This window comes from Typopeltis vanoorti, chromosome 23, assembly GCF_054136105.1.
Source record: "Typopeltis vanoorti isolate ZY-2024b chromosome 23, IOZ_Tvanoo_1.0, whole genome shotgun sequence".
NCBI classification, from domain to species: Eukaryota; Metazoa; Arthropoda; class Arachnida; order Uropygi; family Thelyphonidae; genus Typopeltis; species Typopeltis vanoorti.
In genome coordinates, this window is record NC_143571.1 from 36,080,572 (window position 1) to 36,101,764 (window position 21,193).

The following is a 21,193-nucleotide window of genomic DNA, read 5'->3' on the forward strand; positions in this document are numbered from 1 at the left end:
TCACTACCCAGACCGGTTCGAACCTTTACTGAGGTCTCATCAGTGGGAGCCATATCACCTCTGGGTCAGTGGGAGCCAGATCACATATGACTTCTACATTACTTCAACCAAGGTTGAAGTAATGCAGACGTCATATTTTTCCTATCCAAGTAGTCAAAGGATGTCACACTTTATTATTAAAATACTCTGGATTAGAGATAGTTGTTGGAAGTTTTTCCACTTGGTTATACTATAAATTAAAGATGCTGAGAAATTATTTATAAGGCAAGTGATGTGAAGTCATTAGCTTCTATATATGAGTTGCCCAGTCCTGAAAATACTTCAGGAGCAAACGTTGTTTGCTTACACTTGCATAAATGGATTAAACCAAGAATATAATTTCTTGGCATCTTTAATTATAGTATAAGCACATGGAAAAACTTCCAACAACCATTCCATTACCGTACACTTGGAAGCAAAAAGTGTTACATTTACGACAGAATCTTAAGGAACATCCTCCTCTTGGCAGTAGTCTGGTTGGCCGAGTGGTAAGCATACCTGGATGTTTGTGACTGTAATTTAAACACACAATTAACATACATAATACACTGGCCTCATAACCTGTTGCTTCAGCCATAAATATAAATAAACCAAACCAAACCAAATTCTCTTGGCAGCTTGACAATATGACCATTTAAATGAAAGTGCTTCAACAAAAAGAGAGATATGCACTCTCATGAGAAGTTTTTTGTTAATATCAATTCACAAACAAATAGCAGAAGAACCTATAATGAATGCAGGTATGGACTGGAAAAGAAGGAATCAGTCAGAATTTTAGTTGAAAAATTGAAGGTTGCATTTGTTGGGAATACTTGATGAGGAAGACTGTTCCAGAAAACAGCAGCAGATGGAATGAAGCTAAAGAGGAGAAATAGGTGCAGTGCAGTTATAATTAGACTGAAAAGGAATGATGGACAGCTGCTTCTTATGTTTAAACAAGTCCAAAAAGTATCATTCTACTCCACACAACATCAAGACTTTTTACAGAGATTTTAGGTGCACCATTCCAAACATATGATCGGTATTTTAAGGATGGGCAAATTGGGATTTGTACAGAGTATGTATTTGGATGAATAAAAATTACCACCTTGAGTGAGAAAGAATGAGCAGGCTTTTGAACTGAGGAAATTACTGATGTGATATGTTTTTGCCAGGAAAGAAATAGAGGCAAATCTAAGTGCAAGGAGAATATCTAATCCTGTATGGTGATTGTACTTGAGAAACAGTTGAGAAGAATTGCAGAAGAAAAGCTTGGTGAAGAACAAGCTGGATTCTGGCCAAATAGAGGCTGTCAGGATCAGATCTTCACTTTACGACAAATAATGGAGAAATCATGGGAATATAACAAAGATCTCTATTTGAGTTTTGTAGATCTGGAAAAGGCATATGATAAGGTGCCAAGAGAAAAGCTATTCAATACGCTACAATTATATGGTGTCAATGGAGCATTATATCAAACAATATTTAGTCTTTATTTGAGTTGTAAGTCAGCAGTTAGAATTGAAGGAAGTACAGGAAGATGGTTTAATGTTAAATCTAGTGCGAGACAAGGATGTACATTATCCCCTCTGTTATTCATTATCTATATGGATCACATTAACATTATAAAGGAAAGTGGTATTAAACATGATATCAAAATTGGAGAAGTTAATGTCAACTCTTTGCTTTATGCAGACAATGTTATACTTATCAATAAATCCGCTACGAGTCTGCAAGATTCCTTGACTAAATTGAATAGCTGTTGTAATAGATATAGTATGAAGGTCAGCAATAAAAAGACAAAGACAATGAAAATAGGTAGAATCGTTGAAATTGTCAACTGCATTGTGAATGGAGAACCTGTGGAACAAGTAAAACATTTCACCTACTTAGGCACGATTTTTAGTGAAGATGGTAAATTAAATATGGAAATAGACAACAGAATCAATAAAGCTGGTATAGTAGGAAGTCAATTGAATAAATTCATATGGAATAAGAGAGAAATCAGTCGGAACACTAAATTAGCTGTATACACAGAGTTCAAACCAGTTTTGACTTGTTGATCTCAGAGCTGGGTCAGAAGTAAAACACTTGACCAAAGACTAGAGACCATAGATATGAGAGTCCTGAGAAAGATTAGAGGCGTGATTAGCTCTGCTAATGCATTCCTGGATGCTTGACATTGTCAGCATCCAGGAATGCGTTAGCAGAGCTAATCTCAGTTGGTATGGTCATTTAAACAGAATGAGCGAGGAAAGATTGGCAAAACAAGCGTTCTCTGCCAGGTTGGCAGGAAAATGACTCAGAGGAAGACCAAGATATAGGTGGTTTGATAGCGTACAAAGTGCCTTAGATGACAGAAATATAAGATCTGATAATATTCGTGCTTTGACAAGTAACAGACTGATCTGGAGGAAAATTGTAGATAAGAAGTTAGTAATGATGTAAATTTTTCATGTAGTACTATCATATCCTGTACACCCCTTGAGGGTACATGGCAGGAATTTGATGATGACGACGACGATGATGTATGGTGATTGTTATCTTACTGAAAAGAGAGGATAAGATGAGGTTCTTTTTATGAGAAAGAAGACACGACTGTTTTTAAAACACTGAAACTCAATGCCAACAGAATCATATACTGTATATACATAGTCTCATACAAAAACACCACCACATCACCTTTATCGAAATTTGTAGCCAAACCACTCAAACCATTACTTACCAAGTCCAAATTTATGATAAAAACACAGACGACCTTTTCCAAAAAAATAAAAAACCTAGCTCTATCCCATGAAGACATCCTCACTTCGTTATACACTAACGTAGACATCCCACGAACATTAGACATTGTGCACGCACTACTCACAGATGACCACACCCTAGCTTCATGAAGAAAATTAATGCCCAGTGATATCATAAACGTAATCAAACTACTAATTTCAGCAAACTTCTTAACACTCCCCCCCCCCCCAACTGGCCATGATGTCTATAGACGTTTAGATAAATCTGGATGTGATTCTGTAATACCCATTGAATAACATGGATAAGAAGTGCAATTTGGTCTCACTATTTCATCCACTTTGCCAGTAGGGAGGTTAAATATAACAATAATTTTTATATCCAAATTTTCAGACTCCCTATGTGCCAAAATATTAGGGGACAATTAACTGAATTTCCTATCACACATAGAATCACACCTACTTAGCCCCCCCCCCATCAACATCACCTTTTATGGTCGATACGTGGACGATATTCTATGCATTGGGGAACCAATATGCATCACCACTTTACAAACATCCTTTAAAAACTTCAGCAACAGACTAAAATTCACCATAGAAACAGAACATGAAAAATCCATCAATTTCCTTGACCTAACATTAATTAGAACAAACAACAAAATAGCCACAAAAATCATTATCATTATTATTATTATTACACCCTCCATGGAGTCGAAAGACTCATCTTGGGAGGCTTATTCAACTGACAACATACAAGAGAGGTCTGACAAGTTCTCGGCCTTGACCATAGACGGCAACACCATCGAAAAGATTTTTTTTTTTCTAAGTTGGTACATCTATCATAATCATCCATGTGAAACTGCAAGTCATTCTATCAAGTAGATTGTTTTATACAGCTGTCTGAAGCAAAAATGTTGTCTGTATCCCTAGAAATGGATAAAATTGAGTATCGTGCAGTTATAAAAGTCTTTGTAAAAGAAGGTTTAACGCCAAAAGAATGTTGTTTATTATTTTAACGGTATAATAGAACACAGAAACTAAGTAAATAATTAATTTATTAACTTGATGCTGATATTTCGCTGGTATTATAACCAGCATCTTCAGAGCACAAAAACACTATTTGTCACAATACGCAAGACTAAAACAACATGGTGTACTTAAAATTGTAGCAGCAATACAAAGACTAGAGTCCTGATTTTGGCGCCCTCTATCTGAAAAAAAAAAAAAAAAAAAAAAAAAAAAAAAAAAACGCTATCATATATTAATAGAGTCCTAGAAAAGTGCTAGTTTTTTCTTAATATGACTGTCTCCCAGATCTTCGGCAAGTTAATACAGCCATATTTGTTGAGATTTGGAGTATGTTTTAGGGCTTCTGTCGCCTCTAAGAACAATCTCTCTGATTTATATGGGTTTCTGTGTAGTACTTTTGTGTTTTTCCAGTTGATCCTGTGTGCAGGGGTATCCAGAGCATGGTCTGCTAGGCCCGACTTCCCATAATGATATTTCCGGACGTATCGTTTATGTTCGCTGATGCGGATATTCACAGTTCTTCCTGTTTGACCGTAGTAGGTTTGATTGCATGAGCAGGGTACTTAGTAGACTCCTGGATGTGATAAAGGAGGAATGCTGTCAAGATCTGGGAGACAGTCATATTAAGAAAAAACTAGCACTTTTCTAGGACTCTAGTAATATATGATAGCGGTTTTTTTTTTTTTTTTTTTTTTTCTTCAGATAGAGGGCGCCAAAATCAGGACTCTAGTCTTTGTATTGCTGCTACAATTTTAAGTACACCATGTTGTTTTAGTCTTGCGTATTGTGACAAATAGTGTTTTTGTGCTCTGAAGATGCTGGTTATAATACCAGCGAAATATCAGCATCAAGTTAATAAATTAATTATTTACTTAGTTTCTGTGTTCTATTATACCGTTAAAATAATAAACAACATGTTCGACGAACACATAAGTCTGTCCACACGTTTAACGCCAAAAGAAATTCATTCAAAGTTCATAAAAGTTTATGGACACTCTTCTCCTTCGTTTTCAACAATTAAGAAATGGGTTGCAAAGTTTAAACATTTAGCCTTGAAGATGATCCACGTGAAGGATGTTCAAAAGTGTAACAACACTAGAAATCATTGATCAAGTGCACGATATGGTATTGGATGATCGGAGAGTTATAGTGCGTGAAATTGCTGAGACAATAGGCATTTCAAAAGAACGTGTAGGATATATTTTGCATGAAGAATTGCATGTGAAAAAGCTTTGCGCATGATGGGTGCCGCGCTTGCTCACAGCAGATCAAAAATGCACTCGCATGAAAATCTCTGAACAGTACTTGGAGCATTTTAACAAGAATAAAACTGATTTTGTGTGTCAATTTATTACTACGGACAAGGTTTGGATTCACCACTACACACCAGAATCCAAACAGCAGTCAAAACAGTGGACAGAAGCCGGTTGTTCGGAGCCAAAGAAGACAACGTCGGTTCCATCAGCAGGAAAGATCATGGCATTGGTGTTTTGAGATGCTAAAGGCATTTTGTTTATTAATTATCTTGAAAAGGGTAAAAAAATAACTGGGGAATATTATTCCGATCTTTTAACCAGACTAGATGAAAAAATTTGTGAGAAAAGACCCGGTTTGCAGAAGAAAAAAATCATCTTTCATTAGAACAATGCACCTGCCTACAAAAGGTGTTTTGGCAATGGGAAAATTAAGGGATTTGCACTATGAATTGTTGGAACATCCACCATATCCCCCAGATTTGGCTCCCTCTGAATTCTTTCTCTTACCAAAACTAAAACTCTTCCTCGCTGGTCAGTGTTTTTCTTTGAATCAAGAGATGATTGCAGCTGTAGAGGGGTATTTTGCAGATCTTACTGAGAACCACTACAGGGATGGGATAATGGCACTGGAGCATTGCCGAATCATATCCCCCAGATTTGGCTCCCTCTGAATTCTTTCTCTTACCAAAACTAAAACTCTTCCTCGCTGGTCAGTGTTTTTCTTTGAATCAAGAGATGATTGCAGCTGTAGAGGGGTATTTTGCAGATCTTACTGAGAACCACTACAGGGATGGGATAATGGCACTGGAGCATTGCCGGAATAAATGTATTAGTCTTAAGGGAGATTATGTTGAAAAATAAAAATAATTTTGAAATTATAAATTCGTTTTTTTCATTGTTAGGCCGAGAATATTTCAGACCACCCTCGTATTTATCATATAGAATCACTCCTTGCATTAACAACACATTGTGGTAATGCATTCCATTCACTGACATTCTCTGTGTAAAAAATCTACTCCTCACACCCTTCTTCACCATACTTTTACATAACTTCCAGGAATGATCTCTGGTTCTTCCCCTCTCACCTTCTACACTTTTTATAATCCCCTCTGGATTAATCTGATAAAATCCTCTCACTAACTTAAACGTACTTCTCTTCCTCCTATCGGTATGTGAGGATCACTTTAGGAGTTATTTGAAGCCTGATGCCATCATAGTTCATGCAATTAATGCATTCCAAACAGACACTCTCTCACGACATAAAGTTTAAATATGCTGAAATTATAGGAAAATGGGATAGGAATATATGAGTTTTGTGTCCTTTTGATATTTCTTAACTCCCACATTCTCAGCATAAGAGAACTTCAAGATAGGTGTTGCACTGTAATGTTCATTTGTATCAACTGGAATTGCAACTATTAACATTATTACAGAACTCTTCTAGTCATGGCCATCACAAAACAACATTAAAGGTGAATGTGAGTAACAAGAGGTAAACAAGTATGCGGCAGCAAGAGAAGATGATATTCGAACAGAAATGCTCCAATAGGAATTATAAAAATTACAGAGACTGCACCGCATAGTTGAGAAGATTGAATTCTGGATGACTGAAGTAGAGCTCTCAAAGTACCAATCTATGAAACAAAAATAAATAAATAAATAAAACTGAATGCTAAAACGACAGAGGAATCAACTGCTTGAGTGTTCCAAGATTTTTATCAAAGTATATTTGAGGAGAGAGTATAGGAAAATAATGAGAGAGAAATTGGAGATAAAGATAAACAAGCAAAGTTCAGGCCAAGTAGAGAAAATGAGATTTTCACTGTACGAGAGGTGGATGAAAAGTTCTGATAAACATCTAGAACAAAAATGATATTAAAGCAACTGATATAACCACAAGAAAGAACATATCATTAAACCCCTTAAGCCCCATGTGTCATCAAATTGTAATTATTTGTTCTTTTTCTTTTAGGATAAACAAGAAGACGTAAAGTTAAGTAATTTTCGTTCTAAGTGTTTATCAGAACTTTTCACATCCCCCCACTCATAAGATCAATAACTAGGAAATAATGGAAATAAAACCAGTATCTGTATTTAATATTTGATAGGCGTAAAAGCATAAAATAAGGAGCCAAAGAGAAAAGTTGTAAGTCAGCAGTTAGAATTGAAGGGATGTAAAATCAGGTGTAAGACAAGACACACATTATCTCCACTTATATTCATCACCTGCATGGATAGCATTATGAAGGAATATGGCATTAAACAAGATATCAAAACTGGAGATGTTAATCTTAACTTTTTGCTTTATGCAGATGATGTCATAAATAAATCCAGAACAAGTGTCTCTGTAAGATAGCTTAACTAAACTGAATTAAATGCAGTAACAATTTTGGCATGAATAAACTTTGAAAACAACAAGATAAAAGCTATGAAAATAGGCAAGAACACTGAAAATATCAGCTGCTCTGAATGGAGAAATAAAACAAGTAACATTTTTCAGCAATTTAGGCACAATTTTTAGTGAAGGTTGCAAATTAAATATAGAAAAAACAACAGAATAAGCAAAGCTGTTATGATGGGGAATGCAACTCAATAAATTTATATAGAATAACAGAGAAATTAGTCAAAAGACTAAACTAGCTATACAAAATAGTGACAGTGGATCAAAAACCAGATATGAGAATTCTGTGAAAAATCAGTGAAGTGAACAGATGGCATCAATATCAGAATAGTATTAAAAATGAAGATATTAGGAAGGAAGTTGACATTGCTAACATTCAGAAATATGTGAGCAGTGCTAATCTCAAGTGGTATGCTCACTTAAACAGAATGAGATGAAAGGTTAACAAAACATGCATTTAATGCCAGGATAGCAAGAAAAAGACCCAGAAAATGAAAATCTAGGTGGATTGATGCAGTGAAAAGTGGCTTAGAAAACTAAAACATAAGGTCTGATGATATATATTGGAGTCTTGATAAGTAAAAGACTAATTTGGAGAACAATTATCAATAGGAAGTTATCTTATGAAGTTATGATAGGGTAATAATATAAACTTTTCATGTAATACTATTCTAGTATCTTAAATATCCATTGAGGGATTACTCATTTTCCATGAAAGGTGTCCATAGACAATACCCCCCTTTCCCATCTTCACCCACCTGTATGGACACGCAGAAACTTGAGTTACTGTATTTTCAGAATTTTCTTGTGAAGGATGGTAGGAGAGTGGAATACATTTAAGAAAAAGTATGACAGGCATAGGTGGAGGTAGAATGGCTCATAGCAAAAGGAGCTCATGCTAATCCTTAAGTAACAATCATTTTTATATATAGTGAAGAAATATGTAATGTTATAAAAATCTGATGCAGAGATATGAGATAAAAATAACTTACCTGAGGGTTGATTTTTCACATCGAATATCACAATGTCTCTGAGAGTGTCCATATCAGATTTTAGAGTTTCTGTATTAGTACTGTTGTTCCCAACATATTTACTTGCACGGAATATAGTGCGTAAATTTCTATCCACCCAGTATACAAATGAATCGTGAATGGCCACGCCCATGGGATTAGGCAAATTTCTTCGCACATACTGGCGTCTCCCACCACTAAAAGAGACCCTCTTTAAAAAAAAAAATCATAAAATAAAATAAATAAATATAACAATCAAAAGATTAAAAAGCAAATGCATACATCTTATAAACACACACACACATGCATGCGCGCACATGCACACACAAGCATTAAACTGCTAAACAAAATAAAGAAACAAAGTAGATAATGTTATCATATGCTGCAGAATTATGCTATAATTATATCATAATCATATCATTATTTTTATGTGTTCTCTTTAGGTATATCTCTATGTTATTTTGATTCCCAGTTCAATATTTTCATCACAGAACCATATTATATATATATATATATAGGGTTGGCAAATAAGTTCATTCAGTTTATGTGTTAGTATAAGTTTACGCCGCTTCACCTGTCATTATTATTGTGCTATCGCGCAATGCTATTGTGCAGTTGAAAGGCGACATTTCACATAACCTTTCAGTGAATTTTCATTCGGCCTACTTCAGTTGCGTGTATGTAACATATTTTTTAGAAATGGAAGGAAATAACGTACATTACCTGCATATTTTGCTTTTTTATTTCAAAAAAGGCAAACGAGTTGCGGAGGCCCATAAAAAATATGCAGTGTATTTGGGGATGATGCCTTAACACAGCGCATATGCCAAAAGTGGTTTGCCAAATTCTGTTCTGGAGATTTCAACATCAGTGATGCACCTTGCTCTGGTCGCCTGATCGAAGTTGATTCGAATGTTGAGGGATATCGTCGACAAAAATCTGTCATAAACAGTGCGGGAGATTGCTGCAGTACTGAACATATCCCATAAAAGTGTTGAAAACCATTTGCACAAGCTGAGATATGTTTCAAAACTCAATGTTTGGGTGGCGCATGAATTGACTGAGGCCAATATGACTGCTCCTCCAAAATGACTGCCGATCCGACGTCGCCAAGAAAACGGCCCATTTTTGAAGCAGATGATTATGGGAGATGAAAAATGGGTAGTGTACGACAACATGGTATGTAAAAGATCATGGGGCACAAGAGCGAACTTCTGCAAACAACCTTGAAAGTGGGAATGCACCCAAAAAAGATCATGCTCTCTGCGTGGTGGGATTATAAAGGTGTTGTCCACTACGAGGTGTTACTGTCAGACAGAATGATTGATTCAACTGTCTTTGCTCACAGCTGATGCGACTGGCCCGTGCAAATAGCACAAAACATCATGAATTGGCAAATCGGAAAGGAGTTGTCTTTCACCACGACAACGCCAGACCCCACACATCGTTAACAACCCAGAGTAAATCATTACATCTTGGCTGGGATGTTTTGCTGCATCCTCCGTATTCACTGGACCTGGCACCTTCTGATTACCACTTATTCCAATCGTTGCAGAATTCACTGAAATGGGAAAACCTTCGCTAATGAGGAGGCTGTCAAAGATACCTGGATCAGTTTTTCGACAGTCAACCTCAGGAATTTTATGAACGTGGCATAATGAAGTTGGTGGCCAGATGGCAAGAGGTCACTGATAAAGAGGATCAATATATAACTGACTAGTGTGTATTACATATATTAAATAAAATGTGTTTCATTCCACTTTGAAAAACCGAACGAACTTATTTGCCAACATAATATATATATATATATATATATGGAAATAAAAGAAATTACAAAGGAGATCAAGACATTGTGAGCCTATTACATGACATTAAACCATCTACTACATCAACCATAAATAGTCATTAAGGAGTGCATATTAATAGAGCATTTTAAATATATATATATATATATATATATGAAGGTCAGCATTAAAAAGACAAAGACAATGAAAATAGGCAGAAACATTGAAAATATCAACTGCATTGTGAATGGTGAACCTACAGAACAAGTAAAACATTTCAGCTACTTAGGCACAATTTTTAGTGAAGATGGCAAGTTAAACATGGAAATAGACAACAGACTCAACAAAGCTAGCATGGTAGGAAGTCAACTGAATAAATTTATATGGAATAAGAGAGAAATTAGCCAAAACACTAAATTAGCTGTATACAAGACAGTGCTTAAACCAATTTTAACTTATGGATCTGAGTGCTGGGTTATAAGTAAACACTACCAAAGACTAGAGATTGCAGATATGAGAGTCCTGAGAAAGATAGAGGCAAGAACAGATGGCATCAATGGCAATATCACACTAAAAACGAGGATATTAGGAAAGAACTTGATATTGTCAGCATTCAGGAAATCTCAGGTGGTATGGTCACTTAAGCAGAATGGGAGAGGAAAGATTAGCAAAACAAGTGTTCTCTGCCAGGTTATAATATTGGAGTCTTGACATTTAACAGACTTATTTGGAGGAAAATTGTAGATAGGAAGTTAGTAATGATGTAAATTTTTCATGTAGTACTATCATATCCTGTACACCCCTTGAGAGTATATATCAGGAATTTGATGATGATGATGACACACACACACACATACACATATATTATCTTTTTGTTTATTATAGGGATAATATATATATATATATATATATATATATATATATATATATTATCCCTATATATTGTTTTATGAAAAAAATTGAATGACTAGAACCGAGATTTAATTAAAAAGGTTTTAATATAAACACACTACTAGTTTCGGCCTGTAACAGCCTTCTTCAGGTGACATTATAAAAGAAAAAAAAAGAAAAAACACTAAACATTGAGGGTTAAAAGACTATGAACAACATAGACAGTCTTTATACATAATTAGCATGAAAACGTTGTATTTGTATTTGAAGCTGTTCTTTCATTTGTTGCATTGTTGGCAGAGTGCGTGCTTGCTGCATCACGTGAACGCCAGTACATGATTACAGCTGAATGACTATCTGGGAGGTTGTAGCTTAAGTTGTTATTTAGATGAACAGGATTGAAGATGATTTCTCTTGATTCCACAATTTTTCTCTCTATTTCGTCACTGCAACGGAAGATGTTTGTAGATTTTTCCCAGCAGACTTTGTGACTTTGGTTATCATCATTAGGATTAGCCGAGAAACTAGTAGTGTGTTTATATTAAAACCTTTTTAATTAAATCTCGATTCTAGTCATTCAATTTTTTTCATAAAACTATGTATGTCAACCGAGTCAATGATCATTCTGTTATCCCTATATATATATATATATATATATATATATATATATATATATATATTATCCCTTTCTCCTGTACATAAATGACCTACTCTTAATCACCACTAATCATATCCACAGCTTTGCAGATGATAGCACTGTCCATTTATCCTACTCATTTGATAAACCATGCAGTGTACATATATCCCAAGTGTCAAGATTTTTGTACAACTAATGCCTTAAACATTGATCAACATAGTATCATTCAATGGGGTGAGGACAATCTGGTCATGTTCAATGCCACCAAAATGCAGACTTGTAGCCTCTCTTACAAAAAGAGATCTCATCACATATTCCCTTACCCTCAGTAATATACAAATCACCAAAAGAGAACAGATCCCCCCCTCTCTCTCTCTGCTTGGACTACCATTTACCTCCAGTCTTTCCTGACACAAACACATCACATCACACCCAACCAACTCTTAACTATATACAAATCCCAAATCTACACATGCTTAGAATACTGTTCATATGTTTGAGCTTATGCACCTAAAACTTTCCTAAATCCTTGATACTGTCTAATGAAGAGCAATTAGGCTCATAAATGATCCCATTCTCACCGATTCAATTCACTCTCTATCTCACAGATGCAATCTTCAGTGGACTTCTATAGAATATCTGATATCTGCAAATCTAGTAAAAAAATCACATTCTTAAAAATTCAAGCAAATGGCATCACTTCCTTATTTACTAATATACCATTAACAGTGATTCTTGACTTAATAAAGTCCAATTCTCCCTCCCCCCTGAATTTTAACAACAGCACTAGTATAAACCTAAGAGAATCATATAATTAGGTAATTTTTTCTTCCCTCACTATGAATCTTAAAAACTATGGTGGACTAAAGCACTCACAAATGTAAGATTTCACTATTTAAAAAGTCAAATGAAAACTGAGCTTTCAACTTATAATTTGTGTCACTGCTAATTCTTTAAGTAAATACTACAAATTGGATCAATTCAATAGTATTACTCAGAAGATATGAATAATGAAATGTAATATATTTTATCATTACTGCACAATTGCATTTTGACGATTATCTATTTAAAACTGTAATGTTATGGCAAATTGTAGTTGCTTGGAATTGTGGCTGAAACAGCTAAGCCCAACGATGTGAGTATATTGTATCTGTAAATTTCATGTTCTTCTGGCTGGTTTATCTGCTTTTTAAGGGTGAAAAACCTGAAGTTCAGGAGGAGAAACCTTGCCACTTCTTTAGACAATATGGTATACTGCTCGAATTTTAAATGGATATGAGAACAATAAATGAGGGATTATACTCTATACATTCTTAGAATTATGATTGCAAGTAATGTAAGAGAAAGAGCAAGAGAAAGAAATAGATGGGGAGAGGGATTTGAAAACAAACAAACAAAATAAATAATTTATTGACTGATTTTATATACTTTTACCTGAATGGCATCTTCTCTGGAATCAACCCAATAGACATCATGAACTGCAATATCAATTGTTAGATCTCTTGGATTACTAATGCCTGTTACTACTATAGGAGTTCTGTTTGTTCCATCTAAAAGAGCTTTTTCTATTTTTGGGTACTGTCCATAATCTATCCAATACAAGTAACGTTTCACTGGGTTCACAGCTATTTCACGGGGAGAATCTGTTGTTGTTTTCAAAAGAACCATACGATGTGTGCCATCTAACCATGCAACTTCTATATAGGTTTCATGAGGAAAAACATTGGTAAAATACAAATTTTCTGAAAGAATAAAAAATACATACACACACATATATATAGAGAGAGAGAAAGAAATAATACAGTGTATATTTTTATTCTGCAAACAAAATAAAATGTTATGCTTTATGAATATTTATTTAGTTAATTTTAACATACTGAATAAATAAACATAGAATTCTATAGCAACATTGTGTCATGTCTAAGGAAATTGGCATCTTAGAAATCTGTTTACGATAAAGCAATTAATCCTATCTGCATCTGGCTGGTTTGCCTTTCGTGCAATGAAAATTTTAAGTTTCTGGATGGAAAAACAATGCCATATACTCATCAACAATAAAGAAAATAAAACAGAATGTAAGAATCACTAAGGGATTCCTTGCTGAGTGTTCCAGATAAGATTTATGAAAGTATACTTGAGGAAAATTAAAAAAGAGAAATTTGAAGAAGAACAAACTGGGTTTAAGCCAATCAGTTGAAAAATCATGGGAATATTTAAGTTTTGTGGATTTGGGAAAAAACACATGTAACAAGGTACTAAGAGAAAAGCTTTTTAAAATGGTACAGTTTTATATGGAGTAAATGAGACATTATACACAGCCAATATTTAAGTTGTAAGTTAGCAGTTAGAACAGGAGGTACAGGAAGATGTATAATCACATAAGTGTCTGTGCTATTTCCATTCTTATTCATCGTTTATATGAAATATATTGTGAAGATAAGGGCATTAAAACATAGAATTGGAAATAATCATACTTTCAACTTAGAAATATTACTTTAGGCAGACAGATGACATTATAATCTTAAATTCTGTAGAAATCTGAGGATTCCTCTGAAACAAATAACAGCCATAATAAATTTACCATGAAAATTAGCAATGAATAGACAAAAACTATAAAACTAGGCAGGAACATGGAAAATATCAACTGTATTCACAGTGAAGAAGGTATAAGACAAGTAAAATATTTCAGCTGAGTAGGCACAATTTTTAGCAACAACAAATTAAATATGGAAGCAGATAATAAAATAAGAGAAGATAGTGGGGAACCATTTGAATAAATTTATATGGAACAAGAGAAATCGGCCCAATTATTAAACTAGCCATACACACCAGTACCGATAATAAATTTAACTTATGGTTCTGAGAGTTGTTTTAAAAATAAAACAGTTCATCAAAGACTAGAGAGTTCTGAGAAAAAAATTAGGAAACTAAACAGATGGCATAAATGGTAAAATCATATTAAAAATGAACATATTCAAAAGGAAATTAATATTGTTAGCATCTAAGAATGTCTTGGCAGAGTTAACTAAAATAAAATGAAAAAGGCTGCAACAAAGCAGGGACCTCCATACAGCATGTAGCCATGTAGCAAACATTGCAAATACAACTCAAAAGATAATTGCAATGCTGAAATGAAGTTTAACATGTAAAGATAAGGATTTCATTTTGCCTTTTTACAAGCCCGTGATAAGACCTCACTTGGACTATTGTGCACAGGTTTGGTCTCCTGGTTTCCACTGTGATTCTGATACAGTGAAGAGAGTGCAAAGGAAAGTGCTAAAAATTATATCAGGATTGTGGAATAATGATTGTGAAGGCAGATTAAGAATTTGTAGACTGCAGACACTAACAAACAGGAGAAAGAGGAGTGATAGTCCTCACCCACTTCTTAGCAATTCTGCTTTTTCTCACATAGGGTGGTGCATGATTGGGATGAATTGCCATTGGATGTGGTATGGGCAAGCAGTGTGAATGAATTCAAGAATAAGTATGACAGCTGGTGCGTGTAGCATGTGGTCTCCCTCAATAAGTCCCTAACTCCCTAGAGGCCTCTCTTAATAATAATAATAATAATATAGTATTTAAGGAATAAGGAGAACCAACTGGGGGTTGTAACCTAATGTTCAATCCTCACCTTCACATGGTGTGCCCCATTAATATGGTTTCACTGGGTACTGACAGGATGGGCTGGCAATTTGGGACTTAGCTGAATAAATTGTACTCTCTACTGGTTTAAATCAGGGGTTGGCAAAGTGGTTGATATCAATCCCTGAGAGTTGATGTGGTTATCCAAGGGGTCAATAAATATCTAGAGGTCAAAAGGGGGTTTAAATTTTTAATATTCTTTATAAATTTCTTTAAACATTTCTTATTGAGAAGCAGTAATGAAGTAAAAAAGTGAAGGAATTATTATTTTTAAATTGATAATAATAAATGTTATTATTGATAACATTTATTCATTTAACATAATGAATTTATTTATTATGTTAAATAATAAATTTAACGTATTTATTTAACATAATGGGGGTCGATGAAGGATCAAGGATTCCATGAATGGGGTCAATGGTCTAAAAAGTTTGCCAATCCCTGGTTTAAACAGAAATAAATATGATGGTACAACATGATGGGCTTTCATGCTGACTGGGGTATTACCTGATTAAACAAATCAAATTCCTGCTTAAATTCCAGATGATCAAGAGTAAAGTGCTCAGTTCTCATCTATACAAAGGGAATAAAACAATGCAAGAATTACAGAGAGGAATTTTTACTTAGTAGAAAAATTACAGAGGAATTTTTCTACTAAGTGTTCTAGGTAAGATTTATGCAAACATATTCGAGAAGAGGCTAAAAAAATTATGGAAAATAAACTTCAAACAAAACATGCTAGGTTCAGGCCAGAGATTTTCAGAATCAGATTTTCATTTAAAGACAAATAGTTGAGAAATCCCAATAAAATAACAAGGATCTGCACTTAAGATTTGTAGATCTGGCAAGGAATACATCAAGGTACTCAGAAAAAGTCTTTTCAAAACACTACAATTATATGGGATAAATGGAACTTTATACAGAAAAACATATAGTCCATATTTAATTTTGAAGTCAGCAGTTAGAACTGAAGGAAATACAAGAAGATGGTTTGATACAAAATCAAATGTAAGACAAGAGTGCACTCTATTTCCACTCTTATTCATATAATGTATTTCTAAACAAATCCAGTGCAAGTATTATCCAGGATTATTTAACTAACTTGAATAACAGCTATAACAAATTTTGAATAAAAATCAGAATAAAAAGATCAAAACTATGAAAAGAGGTAGAAATATAGAAAACAACTGCATTCTCAATGGAGATCCTATAGAACAAGTAAAACATTTCAGCTATTTAGGTATATATGAAAATGGCAAATTAAATATGGAAATAGACAACAGAATAAATAAAGCTGGTATGGTTGGAAGCCAGTTGAATAAATTATGGATTTGAGAAATGGACTAGAAGTAAAGCACTTGAGAAGAGACTACAGAACAGATGTGAGAATTCTGAGAAAAATCATTGGCCCAAACAGATGGCATCAATGACAGAATCATATTAAAAATGAAGGTATTAGGAAGGAACTTGACATTGTTAACATTCACTAATCTTGGAGTATTTGCAGAGCCAATCTAAGGTAATATGGTCAATTAAACAGAATGGGAAAGCTTAACAAAACATGTTTAATGCCAAGATGGCAAGAAAAAGACCCAAAGGGAGAGCAAGATCTATGTGGATTGATTCAGTCAGATGTGCTTTGGAAGACCAAAATGTTAGATACAACAATATTGAAGTGGTTTGAGGAAAATATTGAAATTGTTTATGGTAATTTGAAGGAAAACTGTTGATAGGAGATTAGTAATAATGTAAACTTAATCATGTAGTACTGTCATATGATCTGCACATCCTTTGAGGATATATATATATATATATATATATATATATAAGGAAACTGAATGATGATAGCAAAATTCCCAAACAGACCAAGATCAAGGTCAATTGATTCTGTAGAAGTGTTTTGAAGACTGAAATATATGATCTAACAAAATTGAAGCATTGTAGTTAGATCATATAATTTGGAGTATTGGAATTCTAAAAAATAACAGAGTAATTTGGAGGAAAAGTTTTGAAATGAAATCAGTAACAATGTAAACTTAATCATATAGTGATCCTAGTATTGCATACATACCTTATAGATACACATCAAAAATTTGATAGTGATGAGGATGATGAATAAATTAATTTCATAAATTGATACAGTTACTTTAAAATTAGGAAAGTTCATGTTACAAAGTGCACTACCTTGATGTTTAAACATATACTAATTTTAGTAATTAGGCTTAACTATTGTGAGCATTAAGTATTGTACATATATTAATATAAAAATTTTCATTATATTAATACATCATTACAAAAACCAGAACTATATAATATGATATAAATAAATGATTACACAAAATCAGGACTGTTTGCATAATATTATATTAATAAATAATTATACAAAACCAGAACAAATAATTATAAAACCTAATTAGGAAGAAACTTGACATTGCTTACATTCACTAATCTTTGAGTGTGTTTGCAGAGCTAATATAAGATAATATGGTCAATTAAAGAAATATTTAAGTTAGTGAGTCAATTTTATCAGAAAAAGTGTGCTGAAGAGAGAGAGAGAGATGTGAGGAGTAGATTTTTTACATGGAGAATTGTGTGTGAATGGAATGCATTACTAGAATATGTTGTTAATGTAGGGAGTGTTAACAGTTTTAAGATTCAGTATGATAAATATGTTGTCAGTTTAATGAATGTCCCAGAATGAGTCTGCCGACTCCATAGAGAGTGTAATAATAATAATAATAAAATGTAGAAGTTTCATTTGCAGGTCCACATAAAATTTGCATACTTCTATATGGAATATTGCATGCAGCATGATTCAACAGCAGAAAAAAAAAAAAAGACTGATACAAAATAAAAAGGCATTTTTATTTTGATGAATTTCTGCAGAGAATACCATATAAAAAATTTCAGCTAATGCCTTTTATTCCCTTATAGGGAGTAGATGAGGCCTTTAAACCCTATCTAGCTTTTGGAGACTGAGTGGGGTAGTTCAATCTCCACTAGCAGCCAATCAGAGATAGCTGACACATGTCTATCACTTATTATAGGCAGCACCGATGAAGAGACGAGCAAACAAGTGCTGCCATCTCATCATACCTAATCCTAACAGGATAGGTTACTGTCAGAAATAATGTGGGTTCTACAGTCGATTTTCTTGAGTTTATGGGACAAAAAACCCAAGTTTCTGAGAGAAAAAATCTGCTTGCTTATGACACAGATTGACTAACTTGGGAACCAGCCGAAGATAGGCTTAGAAAAAAAAGTTCCACCAGTTGGTGACTAGACTTGAACTTAAGTCTACCTTTGGGTGGCCTAGCGCAGAGGATGTAAGCGCTACTTCCACTGAGTTACACTATAGCAAATACCATTACGACAAAATAGCTCACTGTAATAAACTACTGAAAAGTTCTGACAATTTTATAATAAACTATAACAACTATTCATGAGTCCCAGGAATTTGCTATAACTGAATGTAATAAACAGGAACAATGCTTTTTATATCTTATAAATAATACACAGCGGAATTCAACATACCTGCAATCCAGTCAACTGCCAACCCACGGATACCATTACTGCCTATGCCATCAGAAATAACATGAGTGAGTTCAGTCCCATCTGGTTTTATGTGATATATACCATTTCTTTCTCCCTGATTGAATTCCACCCAATAAATATGATTCTTTGCAACATGCACATCTAAATGTAGAATGTTATGCCCTATATATATATAAAAAAAAAACAGCATTATACAAATGAGAAATATAATAGACTAAATAATAACAGCACAAATATAAGATATAAAAACTTGTAGTTTTACATCATGAAGTGAACTACTGATATGATTACATGAGTGCTTACAGAAGTTACACAATTTATATTGGTATTAGGGGGATTCTCCCCTGGTGCCTACGCCCCCCCTGTGTTCCGGACTAGTAGACCGGTTTTCCTTGAATTCTGATGACTCGAATGTTCCGTCCCCTAGTCCCCCCCCCCCCCCCCCGAGTTCTGGACTGGTAGGCTGGTTCTCCTTGAATTCTGATAACTCAAATTTTGAAAACTCAAAAGGGGATTCCTCCCCCTGATGCCTACAGCACCCAACTCCCAGAGTTCCAGACTGGTAGGCCAGTTCTCCTTGAATTCTGATGACTCGAAAGGGGATTTCCACCCCTGGCGCCAAACCCCCCGAGTTCCGAACACTGGTAGACCGGTTCTCCTTGAATTCTGATGACTCAAATTTTGAAAACTCAAAAAGGGGGTTCTTTCCCCCCGGGCGCCCAACCCCCTGAGTTCCTGACTAGTAGACCGGTTCTCCTTGAAATCTGATGACTCGAATTTTGAAAACTCGAAAGGAGGGTTCCCCCCCCCCAGTGCCTACAGCACCCAGCCCCCAAGTTCCAGACTGGTAGACCAGTTCTTCTTGAATTCTGATGACTCAAAAGGGTGGTTTGCCCTACCCAACTACAGTGCACAACCCCCCCCCCTGAGTTCCAGACTGGCAGACCAGTTCTCCTTGAATTCTGATGACTCGAATTTTGAAAACTCAAAAGGGGGTTCCCCCCCCCCCCCCGAGTTTTGGACTGGTAGCCTTGAATTCTGATGACTCGAATTTTGAAGACTCGACACTCAGGGTAGTCCCTGAGTTTCAAAACGTTTCAAATAACTTGACAAAAAATGTGACACAAAAACGTTACACAAAAAGGCTTATCATTTTATATATATAGAGTAGATTATAATTACATAAAATGGATTAGATAATCAATGTTTTTTAATTCCCATGTGTGTTCTTTTTCTGAATTTCATTTATGATGCTTTGCAAGTGTGTAAATTTTAGCTGTCAACTTTTTTTTTAATTCTAAATAACTAAAACAAAAAGGAAATTGCAATAACATTTCCAAATGGAATAGTTTTTAAATTTTTTAGTGATTCCACTCAGGAAACATTGTAAACCTAGTACAGTAGTATGATGAGTAGAGTAGAGGTTTTCACTCACTCACTCACTCACTCACACACACACACACACACACACACACACACACACACACACACACACACACACACACACACACACACACACACACACACACACACACACCATCATCATCATCATCATCATTTTATTTATTTATTTATTTTTTACATAATCTGGAAATACTGTTCTAAAGACCAAACATGGAACTTTTCCACACTTTAAGACTTCCAATATGTAGCATGGTAGTTTTACAGTGGGCAACGTAATTTATTTCCCACCAACATATTTGCAAACACCCTTGCCTAACAGTAGGATTTGAACTCGCAACCAATCAGTTGGAGAGTAAGTACACTACCGGGCTGGCCAGACTGACAAAGTTTGCTATGGTAGAGAGTTTACTATAGAAAGTTTCATTTAGATTGGCATTGATGTAATCAAGTTTTCATTAGAACAATTCAGTAGTTTGTTGTATTATTTCAGTTTGGTAATTTGTAATCTTACTTGGCTTCAGTAGTTTGTTGCTTGAGCTCAATAAAACTGTGTTTGCTATAGTGAGAGTTGAAAGTAGAAGAAACTCTTCAATTTACAGAAAACCCGAAAGAAAAAATGCTACAAGTGAATGTAATAAACAGGGACAAATCTTATTATATCTTATAAACAATATACAGTGGAATTCAACATCTACTAGAGAATGCTGAGATGATAGCAGCTGTAGAAATTTAACTAGTAATGTGTTTGTTGACAGAAATGACAGAGAAAAAAATAACTGAAGAAACTGAAAATAACAAATAGACTATTCCACTGAATGAGGT

The 21,193-nt window shown here is 34.6% G+C and overlaps 1 protein-coding gene across 1 annotated transcript in view; it reads right to left on the reverse strand.

The window, feature by feature from the left end:
* Positions 1-21,193, reverse strand: part of mgl (low-density lipoprotein receptor-related protein megalin) — an 890,817-nt gene that overhangs the window by 476,188 nt on the left and 393,436 nt on the right. Inside the window, exons 39-41 of the mRNA XM_090412774.1 lie at positions 18,947-19,129; positions 13,202-13,509; positions 8,438-8,666 (exon numbers count right to left, since the gene is read on the reverse strand). Coding sequence (XP_090268900.1) covers positions 8,438-8,666; positions 13,202-13,509; positions 18,947-19,129 — 720 coding nt within the window. The remainder of the gene's footprint in view (positions 1-8,437; positions 8,667-13,201; positions 13,510-18,946; positions 19,130-21,193) is intronic.